Source organism: Haliotis rufescens, unplaced genomic scaffold (genome assembly GCF_023055435.1).
Source record: "Haliotis rufescens isolate VD_foot unplaced genomic scaffold, xgHalRufe1.0.p SCAF_12, whole genome shotgun sequence".
In the NCBI taxonomy this organism is placed as follows: Eukaryota; Metazoa; Mollusca; class Gastropoda; order Lepetellida; family Haliotidae; genus Haliotis; species Haliotis rufescens.
In genome coordinates, this window is record NW_025963802.1 from 7,000,531 (window position 1) to 7,016,720 (window position 16,190).

Sequence of the window (16,190 nt, forward strand, 5' to 3'; positions counted from 1 at the left end):
CTATGTCATCATACCAAACATTAACACAAATGTGAAACGTATCAATGTACCAATCAGCCTACCAAACGGTAGATGAATAACACCAAACCAACAAATTAAGAGACAATGAATCAGAAATTCAAAAGAGAACGTGTTTATTTCAAAACGGTTGAAAAATTAACAAATACAATTGATTGTTATATATGATATAACACAAGTATTGTTCAATATTGTTTCTAAGATGATATACGAATCTTCACACATGATCACACATATATTGATAGTTGCTTTAAGCACCACATCAACAATATATTATACAATATCATACAATGACAAAAAATAAGAAACACCTCCTTTATAGATCTATGAAATAGTGCAAGTCATACATATAGAATATGTTTATGTCCTTGACGAATAAATTATACAATGCCATAAACATATACTGCCAATAATAATGCTACTTGTATGCTTTGATTAAACGCTTTGATGGTGTAACTGATGGATTTACTAACTTAATTGGTTACCAATTCGTTTTGTTCTCATAAAGTGTAGGCATTATAATCAGGTATAATGTTAACTGACATTTCCGTTAATAATTCCAGCATTATTAGTGAAATGCCATACCTAAATGTACTTGGCATTACATATTTAGTATGAAGACAGTTGAACACAAATGTCAAAAATGTAATGTATTCTGTGATTTAGGCATCTTACAAACCAGGACTAGTAGTGTGGGCTATACATGGTGGAACACCAAAATGCTATGTTTCAAGTCTTCGGGGTTTATTTGTTGAACTTAAGGGTAGGCCAAGCAACCTCTCATCTCCGCCATTTGGTTAAATCGATTGTTGGAAGATCGTTGCAGGGTATCAAAGGATTGCTGTGAAATACAAAAATGTGTCACCCAGTTAAAATATTAACATTTCCGTCAGCATATTTCATATGATCTGGTTTGATATTCGTATCCTATATAACTGAATGAGCTTGAATATGTTACATTCAAAGTGTGTCACGAGGTGTAAATGGATCCAGGATACAATTCTGATTAATGTTCACTAAATGAAGTACGCCAGACATACCCTGTCGCATGTTAATATGAGGTCTGTCTGTGCGAGATAATTAATTACTGACGAACAAAGGAGATGAATGTCTTCATTGCCTACCTTTCTTTTGAGAACACTGTAAAAGGATCTCTTTGGATGGACTTCACTCCTGAATTCCTACAAAGAATTTTGGCAAAGCGCATTCGTCGGATCTCAGACAGTTGTCCTGAAATAGAAAACGCAATAAATATTTATATATACAATTACTTCTGACAGCAAGAGAGTATCTTTTTTCCAAACTATTGTCAGTGAAACACTAAAACATTTTGACATCTTGAATTAGAAATGCAATAAAATTCATATTATGATATAACATTCTCATCTTAAAGGCATATTAAGTTATCTCATAAGTACATAGTTTGACATCAACAAAATAGTTTAACAAAACATACAAGCACACAGGAACAGACTGGACGGTACCTAATGTAAAGCCCTTTCTTGGATGGGATGTTTCGAACCAGAATGAGTCGCCATATTTCAGGTCATGGAACTGTTGACCAATCAGACAAGCGAGGAGAGGGCCCACTGCACCGCCATGCACGTGCTGTTCAGCTACTGCACCGGTGAAGACGTCGATGTCATCAGGGGATCTGAAGCAAGAATACATAAACGTAAGGAGATCTTGAGAAATGTCAAATAAGGGTTAAAGTATCTTTATTTAATAAATTTGTTACAATAACTCTGTACACATATAAGAGTAAATTAAATTAGACAAACCTGTATACACTTTTCAAAGCAGCTCCTGCTTTACCAAATATACTGTCATCAAATGAAGTCACTTCCGATAGCTGACATGCCTTGCGGAAGCTGTTGTATGATGGCAGGCCGTGGTCACGACCTCTCTGAATGTTCAAGGACACGATGTCAAAGCCATTATTGCCCGACGTCTCAAACAAATGCTCAGTCATCCCACTGTTGATGAATCGGTTAACCTCCTGATGTCTGTCCTTGAGGATAGCCTTCAGCACGGTGTCCAAATCTTTGATGACCTCAGAAGGTCTGAAAAAGAGCTGTTCTATGGGTACACGTCGATCTCCGAGGGTCAGGAAACGTGGAATGGTGGAGTGGCCGTATCTGAAGGCGGCGGTGGCGAAAACGTTGTAGATGGTGGGGTTTTGGGTGAAGTTGTACCTGAAGCTGAAGCCAGGGGTCAGTCTGTACTTCCTCATGGCCAAGGGCCCAACAATAATGGGCAGCCATTCGCGGTAGGTGACTTGTTGGATGATGGCTGACACGATCTTTCTGGCCTCCTCAAACAAGACATCATCAGGAGTGGTCGATGGCATGACATCAGCAAGTTCTTTGACAAGACGATTGTGTTCGCGGACAAACATGGTGTGTAGCACGGCCAGACCAGGGAACACGTTCACACGGTCGTCACCTGATGATGGAGTTAGTTATAAAGAAGGTGTGAAAGTGTTGTGAATTATCATTCGAAATGTACCAAATAGTCATGTGTGAAGTACAATATAAAAAGATTCTGAAAATAGTACTACGGATACATTAATAATTAAGTTGTATTTACCAGCTTCAAAACACCATTCGTTGGTATTGCTTGTTCGACAGTTGCCTTGGTTGGATTCTGGCAACAGGTTATCGCCCTTGGTTTTCATGTAGGCTGAAAAGTTGAATGACGACATTTATTTGTATATACCAATTTCTCTCCACGGTATTTGCCACATTTTAAAATATTTGTTTGATCATGAATTATAATTTAAAACAAAATATTGCCTGACTTACGTCCATTCCTGAGGTGATTGATCTGATCCTGACTGAGTCCGTACACGTTAGAGGCGTCCACAAAGGACGTCAGTAGGTTCAACTGTTCTCGAGTATCTGGAAGTCACATGGTTTTAAATTAAATATGGATGTTATCATACAGTGTTGTTTATGGCTTTCGTTACTTAATAAGATGAGCATAAAAATAATGACAGAACAATCCTTCATTGAAATGAGGTAACCTACACAGCCTTGTATTCATATACTCACTCCTTCCAGGTGCTGGGGCTGATCTTTTGAACTCCATGCAGTTCTTTTGGAAATGTCCTTCATTTACTGGCATGGGGATTGGGAAACAAGGACCACTGGAACAGTGAAATACAACCATTGTTATGATAATGTTTATGATATGTTATGATACACAAACACATGCTTATGATGTAGTCGGAATCGTACAGTAGACTTTTATAATCATGGAAAAGGTTGTATCCCTTTCATCCTAATTCTAAACATGTATACAATGTCACGTAATTTTAAAGTTTATTATTTCTGATTCATTTATTTCAAATATCTCGACCAGTTATTTCCATTAACACAAACAGAATGATTAAGTGTGGAAAATATAGAATGTTAATTGCTTACCCAGCTCGTACATCAGAATGCATCTCTCCAGGTGTGTGACCATCGCAACATTTAGATTGAACATCACCTTGAAGGAATATGAGGATTTGTTAAGTTAATACAAAGATTTAGATGCATATCGTAACTATTGAAATAGGTTCGAAAAATATGGATCACAAAAACAAATATATCACAGTTTGTCTGATTTCATCATCACACGTCTGGTCACTTTGATGGTCAGAGGGTATTGGCCATTTGGCACCTACCTGCATGGAGAGGAGTTCCGGTGAGATCGTGGTCAACAAACTGCCCCCACTGCATCACCATCACCGTGTGGTCATCAGAAGGACTGTCAACTCCCGGATGGACGGCCACACTGATGGCGCGTGGACTGGGAAGGGGATAACCATCAACGCCTCTCATTCGGGGAACGAACTTGCCTGAAAAGCCAAACCTTTGCTTTTAAAGTTCACTAAAGTATGGTTAGTTGTAATATTGATGGGGCATAACTAAATGTCTCCATTGGAATACTTACAAGACTTGCTTCCAAACGGTCTGATTTATTTATGAAAATCGCCCTGGTCATAAGCATGAAATAATGATTTTTAAGTTCTAATATCAATGTAAAGAAAGTCAGTTCTTTACCATCATCATATGCAGGATCAATAAATCTCTTGAATGGTTGGTTGGTTGATCCCCAGGTTGGCCAGCGAGCATTGTTGCAACTTCCGTCTTTTGTCCGGTAGCGGGCGTCTTGTCTGCAGTCGATAGAGCGCCGTCTGTAAAAGTGAATGGTGTTATCAAGTCTAATGATAATTGGTGTAGGTATCAACTATATTAAACTCTCAACCACAAACGAAGTGTCCATAGATGAGAGTTAGTACGAAACTGACCTGATGGTGTGTTTGTCTTGATACTTGGATGTGCTGATGTCTTCTATGGAAATCTGAGACGTCTCGGCGGCGTCAGCCAGTGTACAAACAACATACTTGTCTTCGTCATCACCTACGTCAAAGTAAAGGCATTAATACACTGCTTACTATCATGGGACAATTTCAGAGTACTTTAACTTCGAAAGTCTGATCAAAGGTCGCACCATCTGAACTGGATGATGTTCTATAGTGGATAATGATGTTTGAGAACGCGTATCAGCAAAATATTTGTTTTAAATAATCGGAATTTGTCATCTGTATGTCCCATATGCAATAAATCCTCTGAAACATATGTATGATCAGATTTGTCAGTTAACCCAATAGACAAATCATGGATAGTGATGCCGTTAATGTTGAATAATTAGACTTCTTACCATGCAGGAGTCTGAACAAGATGTCAATTCTGTTTTCTCTGTCCAGCGTTTGTCCATCAACTGTTCCTTGGTGGTCACCCCAAGTCGTTGGTGAAGTTTTTGTCGCACCCTCTAATAGGTAAATAAGTTCAGAGTATAGAGAAATAGGGTTGTTACAGATTATGAATGCAATCACAAAAACTTTCATACTTTGCCACCCCATATTTTGTTCTATTTAGTGGCGTTAAACGGGGTCTTTGAATATGTCCGGAAATATCAACACAAGTCATTTCACGTGCATCTTTCAGGGTATACCCAAACACATATTTATTCATCTTATCTCTTAATCTTAGAATTCAAGAGAACATCATTATCTCCAACAATCCCTTCTTCAAATGTGTACCCCGAAGTGTAACAATGTAACCGGTGTGAACTTACTGTTCGTTGATGACTCATCAGTGACATCGTCAAGGAATTTCGTGTTCATCTGATGATCCATTCCAACCAGATCTGATTGTATTGCCTTGACTGAAGGTAAGGTAGTTTTTAGTCAAACAACTGGTATCACAAAATATAATATCCGTACATTAAAACATTCAAACTATATTTAGTGACATTGATTTCATCAAAGGTCCGTCTCTACATTGAAGGACTAAGCATAATAGTAAGTAGAAATTTGGCATCTTTAACACAGATATCTCATTATTTCAGCATATTACATGATGCCAGTTGCGTGAGTAACGCCCAAGCAGATGAAACTAAAATAGTATTATTCAATCCTTCACTATAGCTTGTCAAGATTTGGTTCATAATTTTTAAAACACTATACTCACGTTGCTCAATGACGGAATCTATGTGGTTAACCTATAAGGGAATGAGTAAACATAGGTTAAATAATCGGTCTAGGGTAAAACAGATGTGATAATCTCAAACACCGTATGCCACCCGTTACTTTGAACATGATGAGAGAAAGAAGTTTCAGAACAATAAACCCAGAGTAAGTAATTACATGACATTTCTTATATATACTGATTTTCTACAGACATTCATGACTAGCCAGATAAATACCAATACTGATAATGAGAAGAAAAGATAAAAGAAGAAACAAAACACAACCTACCTCTGTGTCCGCCTCTCCAGCAGTGACCACGGTCAACATACAAACAAACAACACAACTTTCATCGTTTCTGCTTCTGTCCAGTACAAAGTGGGAATGTCTGATACACCAAAGATGGGACCTTGTATTTATACTCATATTCCTGGATTAAATCAACACAGATTACCCTAGAATTCACACTCCCCTGCTGGATATTATCCGACATATCTACATGGGGGAGCTAAACATCTTGGATTATGCGGAGGCAGGCTGATTATCCCGGAGCAGCGTCATCGCCGCCATTGTTCTTGGTGTGGTGTATAAACATCAATAACGAGGCAGTTGGTAACTGTTTCTCACCAGGGGGTATTATCAGAGGGCATTGTTGAGATTATATATAATAGTAACATATTAATAATAACTGAAACGGGAGAAAATGTAAGTTTCTTGTTTTTTGACTGAAAATACAAATAAAATAATTCATGTCTCCCAAAATCTCTATGAACTTCTCCATAAGATATGTCACATGACCCTTCCCTTGAGATATGTAGTTCTGTTAGCTTGAACATCACAAAAACCTTATCAGTGTATTCGCTTTAAGGTTACTCACGTTTTTGTATTCGGTTTTGCTATTGTAATCGCTAAACAAATGTACTTTGAGAACATATATTCAGTACACCATCTCTTCCGAATTCATTTGTATTCGCAGTTAAGTTGTAGTAGTAGTAGTAGTAGAAGTGGTAGTAGTAGTAGTAGTAGTAGTAGTAATAGTAGTAGTAGTAGTAGTAGTAGTAGTAGTAGTAGTAGTAGTAGTAGTAGTAGTAGTAGTACAAACTTTCTAGAATTATAATTGAGATATGTATGTACCACATAAAATGTACGACTGGACTTCGTGTTTATGAATAAGTGGAAAATTTGCGATTACATGCAATTGTCAGTTCCTATTAGCAATATCGATGATTGACAATTAGTTTAAAAAGTTGATCCTATATGTATTATTTCATTACATTGAGGGACTAGAAAATCCTCCAGACACAAAACGTAGTGACCATTTCAATGCATTTGTCTCCCAGTACTTGTCTGCAAAGCTTGTCAAGAACAACTCGTGATGAGAAGCGGATTACCAACTGTCTCATTGTAATGATACCACTCTAAGAACAATTACAGTTGATGAGGACACGCCCAGATCAACACCATTCATTTATATAATCCCGGATTTGTGGTAAAAACAAGACTGTAACTTATCACGGATTATCATCAGCGACAGCGGATTACGGGATAATCTGATTTAGTGTATTCGGCAAACATGGTTGTCCAAATATGTAAGAACCATGCCCGATCTATCCGCTCTCATGTGCCAAATATTAATACAATCATTGCTTTTTAGAGCAACCTACATGTGCATCTGTATTCCTCTATAGCACGTTCAGTGTTCTAAATGTATCTTTTAAAAGTATATATATTCATATACATACAATAATACGATACAATAATACGAATGCTTCAATATCCTGCATACACAGTTGTTGATATTAAATATTTGTTTTCCCATTTCTCATTGTAAAACCTTAAGTTAAGAAAATAGACAAATGTTATCTCTGAAGAGTGAGTGAGGTAGTATCTTTTTTCGCCGCTTTTGACAATTTTCCAGCAATATCAAGGCGTGGGACACCAGAAATGAGCTTCACACATTGTATCCATGTAGGGAATGGAGCCCGTGTCTTCGGTGTAACGAGCGAACACTTTAACCACTAGGCTACCCCACCGCTCCTCTCTCTGAAGAATTCATAAGATGGATAATGTTTCAGTTCCTGGATTATCTGTATAATATTGTTGTATATATAACACATAATCCAAAAATATTTCATCTAAATTTTGCTAAATGCCAATTAATATATTGAGGTATGTTTATTGTTAGATATGATTCAGTATTGTGAAGTGACGTATATTGTTTATAGTACTTGCACTTTGATGAACTTTCCAAGGATGAGTGCCAATTTGTTGAAGATCCTTCCATGTTCTGCTGAATCCAGACTATACCAAATCCTAGATGAAATATAATATTCATAATTGAAGTAACCCATGTGTGTCTTCATGCATTATCAATAGATATAAGTATAATGTAAATCTGATATGGTAGTCTATTATTGTAGAGGTGATATAGTCCAGTATTTTATATCTATTGTCATGTAAATACATTCTCTGCCAGTCTGCCACACTCTCCAAGAACCATGTTATTAAGAGTAATATTATTAAATCTAGGAAATCGTTTGCCGAATACAGTCTATGTTCTTTCCATTTACTTGTTATATGAAGTTCCCCAGATTTCAGCACCATAACACAATATTGGAACTATCATGCCTTCAAACGTTTTGAAGTTGTCTTTATGTGATAAATATCCGAATTTCTTTTGATAATTAAAGATGTTGATGAGTGATTTCTTGGCTTGAGCAGAAAGTAAGTTTATTTTCTGCTCGAAGGCCATCAGCCCATGTACACAGTTGATACAACAATATCCATAGACAGACAGAGAGACAGACAGAGAGACAGACAGACAGACAGACAGACAGATGTTTGATGAATTTCTCAACAATACATATGCATCGCAATCAAATATGAAATGGAGTTCATCTTCAATGCTTTTAGTATTACACATCCTACAAATTCGGTTAACAGCTATAGCTTCTTTACATCTGATATTACAGCGCAACGGCAGTTCATGCAATCTCAACAAGCAGATATATCTTCTTAATTCCCTAACATTTATGTTTGTAACATAATATTCAACAGTCAGCAATGACTTAATATTCGTATAATGTGCAAGTCGTTTTGAATTATTGATAATACTAAAAATGTTTTGTTTTCCACAATCTTCTAATCTCTGTCTGAACATCGACAGAAAATATGAAATATCTCAAATATCTTGACTAACCCTTCCATATCCGAAACCATACGTGTATAACAACAATCTTACAGCCCCACACCTCCGCCCCATATAACAAAAAAAGGTTTTATCTTACAATCAAACAACTTAAATAACATATTTCCAGGAATATTTGGGTATTTATGCTGTAATTGAGCTTTAGTGGCTTTTGAAACAAGAGTATTTGTACATATTGTCAACCTAGTAGAAAACATAATAACTAAAAAATTATAATAGGTTGATGTCTTTAGTAGCTCTCCATCAAAATACCACTTCTCATAATGTCGTAAATAACCACCATTTAGAAAAAAAAACTAATATTTCTGTCTTATCCATATTTATCTGTAAGCCCCATGATTTACTATATTTACATAAAATATCAATCTTTCTTTGCAAACCAATAACACTGTAATCAAAAATACAGAAATCATCAGCATACAATAATAACAGGAGTTCCAAATAATCTACACCTATGTATATACCTCTTACATCTGCATTTTCCATCAATGATGGAAATTCTGAAATCAACATTGCAAATAAAAACGGGCTGATAACACAAACTTATCTGACTCCACTTAAACTATCAAAATAATCAGTAATAGTAGTGTTGGATACTCTTACAATTGAGTTTATATTCGAATACATATTTCTCAGTACAGAGAATAATTTACGATGAATACCTTTATTAATTATTGAATACCACAGTAATTTCCTATTAAAAGAATCAAATGCTTTCTTGAAGTTTACATAAATAAAGTAAAAACGTCCCCAAATTTTAGATAAATACTTTTGTACACGACATTGCAAAGTGAAACTATTATCCGTTGTGCAATAGCCTTTCCTAACTCCTGCCTGGGCCACAGGTATACTGTTAAAGTGATCGGGAAAACGTTTAAGACGCCCATTTAGAATAGAGCAGAATAACTTCCCAAAACTATCCATCAAAGATATGCCTCTATAATTATTAACACAGTCGAAGCTTCCTTTTTTTATGGAGTGGTACAATAACACTCTCAGCCCATTCTGATGGAAAATTACCCGTTGACAAAATATTATTATACATAACTAACAAATATGGAATTAAAACAGTTCTGCAGCATTGGATCATGTCAGCCGTAATACCATCTGGTCCTGCAGCTTTACCCTGCTTCAGATCTCTTATGAATGATTCGATCTCTTCCTGTGTAATATCATCATTAAGAATATTATTTACATCATCATCAGTACAGAAATCACACAATTGTTCATTATGGTTATTTATAACCTAATCTATCTGCTCAATGATATCCGAGTCTACAAGTATATCAGTATGGTTTAAAATATTCAGTCTTAATATAATCAAACCAATCTTCTTGGCAAATCTGGGTGGAAAGAGGACCACAACTTGTCTTCTTTGTCAATGCGATTATGTTGAATATTTAGAAAGAATCTCCTTATCACCAATAACTCTAAACTTGCATTTTTTATCCAGATGCAAGTTTTGATTATCTAGCCCTAGAAAGTAATCCGCATGAAATAGAACCACTATGTACAGCATTGGTCAAAGCTTCAACAGCTAAATCAACATTCAAAGACAATAAATGCATAAACTCATCCATGTGAAGTGCAGACAATGACTCAAAAACAGTATGTTTGAAGGCATCACATATTTCATTTCTCCATGTATATCTGGGAATATTATTCACATGCATTTCATTAACATTATTGACCTGTCTATCACATCCATGGAGGGTAAGTAGGAAAGGAAAGTGACCTGATTCATAGCTTGTCAAAAAAAATAGTTGGGCATAGTACATAATCAACCAAACTAGCGCCACCTTCCTTAAAACAAGTAAATGATCCCCAGCAAATCGTCCATTTACAATATGGACAGAAAACGTACAACAAAAGTCTACCAGATCCCTCCTGTAATCATTACACACATCATCTCTGGTACTGCGGGGCACGTCAAATGCATCCGATACATACTCCATGTCTTATAAACATGTTATAAATATGTTGTTGTCGTCGATAATAAAATCTTTCAAATTACCAGACCCGTGAAGATTCCGGGGTAGAATATATGTAGGTCTTCAGCAACCCATGCTTGTCGTAAAAGGTGACTATGTTTGTCGTAAAAGGCGACTAACGGGATTGGGTGGTCAGGCTCGCTGACTCGGTTGATGCATGTCATCGATCCAAATGCTTATGATATTATTCACTGGATTGTCTGGTCCAGACTGTATTATTTACAGACCGCCGTCATATAGTTGGAATATTGCCGAGTGCGGCGTTAAACGACAAACCAATCAACCAACAAATCAAATTACCATAGCGTACATTATAGTCACCAGGAAGAATAATTTCCCAATCTGGGTGTTCATATAACACAGCAGACTAGCTTTTATCTAAGTACTCTATACCCTTAGGGACTCTATTGTCTGTCATTACTAAGTACAAATGTATACTGAACAACAAAAGTGACATTGAATAAGATTTAATGCAAAGTTATGCTTTTTACCAAATCTGAAACAAATTCGGTTTGCTATGGATAAAAGACTCCTGTAAGTGTTCAAATGGTTTAATTTCCCACACAGACTTCAGAAAAAGCGTGATTTCATAAAACAAAATCAAACCAATCAAATTACATAATTGACATAATCAATAAATAAACATAATCAGTAGCGTGTGTGTCCACCTCTGGCAAGCAACTCATCTTCGTCTCATGGAATGGACCAGGCGTCGCACAAAGTCCTGTGGGATATCTGTCCATATCTGCTGGAGCATGTTTCGAAGTTCCTGCAGGGTCTGTGGAACACGTCGAAGGTTGTCTCTCCATCTCATCCCACATGTGCTCGATTGGTGAGAGATCAGGGGAGCGAGCCGGCCAGGGAATGACATTCACGTTGTTTTGTTGAAGAGAATCCTGAACAAGTCGAGCAATTTGAGGCCGGGCGTTGTCATGTTGAAAGGTAATGACCGGGCCATGACGACGCAAAAACGGTAGAACAACAGGGCCGATGATCTCATCGCGGTAGTGCTGTCCATTGAGATTTATCTCTACCACTATCAAACAGGTCCTCTGTCTTTCTGTAATCTCACCCCATACCATAACGCTGTCGCCCCCGAACCGATCTTCTTCCATGACACAATGATTGACGTAACGTTCACCTCGACGTCGGTACACTCGAATGCCTCCATCGCTGTGGATGAGGTGAAAACGAGACTCGTCAGTGAATAGAACTTGTCCTCAGTGCATGACCGTCCAGCATAGACGCTGTCTGCACCACTGTAGACGTGCTTGAAGGCCAGAGATGCTTCTTGCAGTCACTGTTGCTGGCTGGAATCGATTTCGTAGGTGTGTTGTTCGAATCAAGTTGTCTTGTCGATTATTGGTTGACTGCATTCGTCTGTTGCCAACGTTGCCTTAAACATCAAATGGTGTTCCTGTGGACATTAAATTGTCTTGCAACATCACGTTGACTCGATCCTGCTTCAAGCATACCAATGACTCGCAGACGCTCATTTTCGGACAGGCGTTGTTTTTCGTAATGTTGAATAGTTACGTAATTTTGTTGTTTTTCTGAGTGGTTGTTGTCAGCACGATGCTAAACAATGCATATGGAATCCCGTTAACGCACATGTTTTCATACCCATGCTTGGGTAGGGAAATGCATGGGACTTGCATAAAAGTCATCTTTTGCATGGAATACATGCTTTTCTGTAGCAGTTGGTTTTTTTGTGACTTGATTTCCTTGCATGTACTACAATATTGAAAACCAGACTTAACTTGTTTGAAAAATACACTAAAATATTGATGTCACAGGAACTTTTGTTGTTGAGTATATTAACAGGATGCACAAAACCAACAAGTAAATTACGTGTGAGATTATATATACTTATCAAGTAACAGAAATATCATGTCTGTGTAGTCAATAATAACACGGCGCAGACCATGTGATAGTGAAGTGTGAACACACACAGACACGCCCTCTCGGTAGTTTACCCTCTGCAGTTCGTGTAGACACGGTACTCGGGGAACATAGTCTCTATGCTTTCCTTTGTGCAGTGTATCTCTAGAAGACCAAAGATATTGTGATCAGTGCAAATAAACTTCAATAAAACTTCATGATTTATTCTATCAAATGCCTTTGAAAAATCAACGAGGATGCTATAAAATCTACCATTAGTTTTTGGAGAGATATTTGTGCAAATGCCTGTAATGCCAAAAAGTGATCAATAGAAAAATATCCGGATCTAAATCCAGCTTAAGGGCTTAATATTCGTGTATAATATTATTAATGTCACACCAGGATTGTAATATTTTATCCAGAATATATGTCAGAACTTTGCACAGTGAGTAAATAAGAGATATGCCCCTGTAATTATCTGTAATATAAAACAAGCTACATACATCAATGTTTGTTGATTCATGCACATGTCTACATGCTCGTTGAGAGGTCAGATGAAGTGAAATGAGGGTTAACGTCACATTCACTTCCCTAGCTACTCGCACTTTGTAAAGGGTCATGCGATTATTCATTTGACCGCTTACACATATGCTAGTTTTGTCGCGGTACCTCATAGTACACATTATCCTCCACTGTGGATATACATGCATATAGTGCTGTTCGTCCTTGATATTGCTTCCTGTATAAGGATAGAGTTCACATGGTCCAAAGCAGTGCTTCCTATACATATATATAGTTCACATTATCACAGAGGGTGCCTCCTATACCCGCATATAGTTCGCATCGTCCATGCGATACCATGCTGCTGACCAAAGCCCTAGAAACTCGCACAAGCCATGCTGCCAAACACGGCCACCCTTCCATCAACTTTCCACGAGCAACGTTGCTTAACGTCGCCTGATTTGTGACCTGTGCTTTGTACACGGGGTGCCGTACAATCAATAATGTGAACTATATGTACGCTAAGGACAGTGGGGGTTATTATACATATGTAATTATAAATAAACATATATATACATATTAGGAAACTCTGCCTGGGACGATGCGAACTATATGCGGGAATAGGGGGCACACTCTGTGATAACTATATACACGAATAGCAAGCACTGCGTTTGTAGAAAGCACTGACAGCGACAATGGGAAGTATATACATGAATAGGAAGCGCTTTCTGGAATAATGTAAACTATTTGCGTGTGTAGGAAGTACTTGCAGCGAAAATGGGAAGTGTAATACGTGTATGGGAAGTACTGTCTGGCACAATGTGAGCTATACACTTACTGAAAGCACTGCTCGGAACAATGAGATTGTATGGAACATGTATTGTTAGAAACAATATGTATCTAGGCCCTGGATACTATGTCATCATACCAAACATTAACACAAATGTGAAACGTATCAATGTACCAATCAGCCTACCAAACGGTAGATGAATAACACCAAACCAACAAATTAAGAGACAATGAATCAGAAATTCAAAAGAGAACGTGTTTATTTCAAAACGGTTGAAAAATTAACAAATACAATTGATTGTTATATATGATATAACACAAGTATTGTTCAATATTGTTTCTATTAAAGATGATATACGAATCTTCACACATGATCACACATATATTGATAGTTGCTTTAAGCACCACATCAACAATATATTATACAATATCATACAATGACAAAAAATAAGAAACACCTCCTTTATAGATCTATGAAATAGTGCAAGTCATACATATAGAATATGTTTATGTCCTTGACGAATAAATTATACAATGCCATAAACATATACTGCCAATAATAATGCTACTTGTATGCTTTGATTAAACGCTTTGATGGTGTAACTGATGGATTTACTAACTTAATTGGTTACTAATTCGTTTTGTTCTCATAAAGTGTAGGCATTATAATCAGGTATAATGTTAACTGACATTTCCGTTAATAATTCCAGCATTATTAGTGAAATGCCATACCTCAATGTACTTGGCATTACATATTTAGTATGAAGACAGTTGAACACAAATGTCAAAAATGTAATGTATTCTGTGATTTAGGCATCTTACAAACCAGGACTAGTAGTGTGGGCTATACATGGTGGAACACCAAAATGCTATGTTTCAAGTCTTCGGGGTTTATTTGTTGAACTTAAGGGTAGGCCAAGCAACCTCTCATCTCCGCCATTTGGTTAAATCGATTGTTGGAAGATCGTTGCAGGGTATCAAAGGATTGCTGTGAAATACAAAAATGTGTCACCCAGTTAAAATATTAACATTTCCGTCAGCATATTTCATATGATCTGGTTTTATATTCGTATCCTATATAACTGAATGAGCTTGAATCTGTTACATTCAAAGTGTGTCACGAGGTGTAAATGGATCCAGGATACAATTCTGATTAATGTTCACTAAATGAAGTACGCCAGATATACCCTGTCGCATGTTAATATGAGGTCTGTCTGTGCGAGATAATTAATTACTGACGAACAAAGGAGATGAATGTCTTCATTGCCTACCTTTCTTTTGAGTACACTGTAAAAGGATCTCTTTGGATGGACTTCACTCCTGAATTCCTACAAAGAATTTTAGCAAAGCGCATTCGTCGGATCTCAGACAGTTGTCCTGAAATAGAAAGCGCAATAAATATTTATATATACAATTACTTCTGACAGCAAGAGAGTATCTTTTTTCCAAACTATTGTCAGTGAAACACTAAAACATTTTGACATCTTGAATTAGAAATGCAATAAAATTCATATTATGATATAACATTCTCATCTTAAAGGCATATTAAGTTATCTCATAAGTACATAGTTTGACATCAACAAAATAGTTTAACAAAACATACAAGCACACAGGAACAGACTGGACGGTACCTAATGTAAAGCCCTTTCTTGGATGGGATGTTTCGAACCAGAATGAGTCGCCATATTTCAGGTCATGGAACTGTTGACCAATCAGACAAGCGAGGAGAGGGCCCACTGCACCGCCATGCACGTGCTGTTCAGCTACTGCACCGGTGAAGACGTCGATGTCATCAGGGGATCTGAAGCAAGAATACATAAACGTAAGGAGATCTTGAGAAATGTCAAATAAGGGTTAAAGTATCTTTATTTAATAAATTTGTTACAATAACTCTGTACACATACAAGAGTAAATTAAATTAGACAAACCTGTATACACTTTTCAAAGCAGCTCCTGCTTTACCAAATATACTGTCATCAAATGAAGTCACTTCCGATAGCTGACATGCCTTGCGGAAGCTGTTGTATGATGGCAGGCCGTGGTCACGACCTCTCTGAATGTTCAAGGACACGATGTCAAAGCCATTATTGCCCGACGTCTCAAACAAATGCTCAGTCATCCCACTGTTGATGAATCGGTTAACCTCCTGATGTCTGTCCTTGAGGATAGCCTTCAGCACGGTGTCAAGATCTTTGATGACCTCAGAAGGTCTGAAGAAGAGCTGTTCTATGGGTACACGTCGATCTCCGAGGGTCAGGAAACGTGGAATTGTGGAGTGGCCGT

The 16,190-nt window shown here is 37.2% G+C and overlaps 2 protein-coding genes and 1 long non-coding RNA gene across 3 annotated transcripts in view; all 3 read right to left on the reverse strand.

Annotated features, from left to right (window-relative positions):
* Positions 1–1,138: 1,138 nt before the first annotated feature.
* LOC124141288 (peroxidase-like protein 3) lies at positions 1,139–3,845 on the reverse strand. Its single transcript, XM_048393853.1, has 8 exons — positions 3,689–3,845; positions 3,444–3,510; positions 3,072–3,166; positions 2,823–2,918; positions 2,608–2,700; positions 1,800–2,463; positions 1,503–1,672; positions 1,139–1,248 (listed from the first exon to the last, which is right to left on the reverse strand). Exons 1-8 carry the CDS (start codon positions 3,843–3,845, stop codon positions 1,139–1,141), a joined length of 1,452 nt encoding a protein of 483 aa, XP_048249810.1.
* A 961-nt stretch (positions 3,846–4,806) lies between these two features.
* Positions 4,807–6,003, reverse strand: LOC124141310. Its single transcript, XR_006862032.2, has 4 exons — positions 5,828–6,003; positions 5,541–5,571; positions 5,146–5,235; positions 4,807–4,839 (listed from the first exon to the last, which is right to left on the reverse strand). It is a non-coding gene; the product is annotated as an uncharacterized LOC124141310 (long non-coding RNA).
* An 8,181-nt stretch (positions 6,004–14,184) lies between these two features.
* LOC124141285 (peroxidase-like protein 3) overlaps positions 14,185–16,190 on the reverse strand; it is a 42,212-nt gene continuing 40,206 nt past the window's right edge. Inside the window, exons 8-9 of the mRNA XM_048393854.1 lie at positions 15,179–15,284; positions 14,185–14,895 (exon numbers count right to left, since the gene is read on the reverse strand). Of these exons, the coding sequence (XP_048249811.1) occupies positions 14,835–14,895; positions 15,179–15,284 (167 nt within the window). The 3' untranslated portion in view covers positions 14,185–14,834. The remainder of the gene's footprint in view (positions 14,896–15,178; positions 15,285–16,190) is intronic.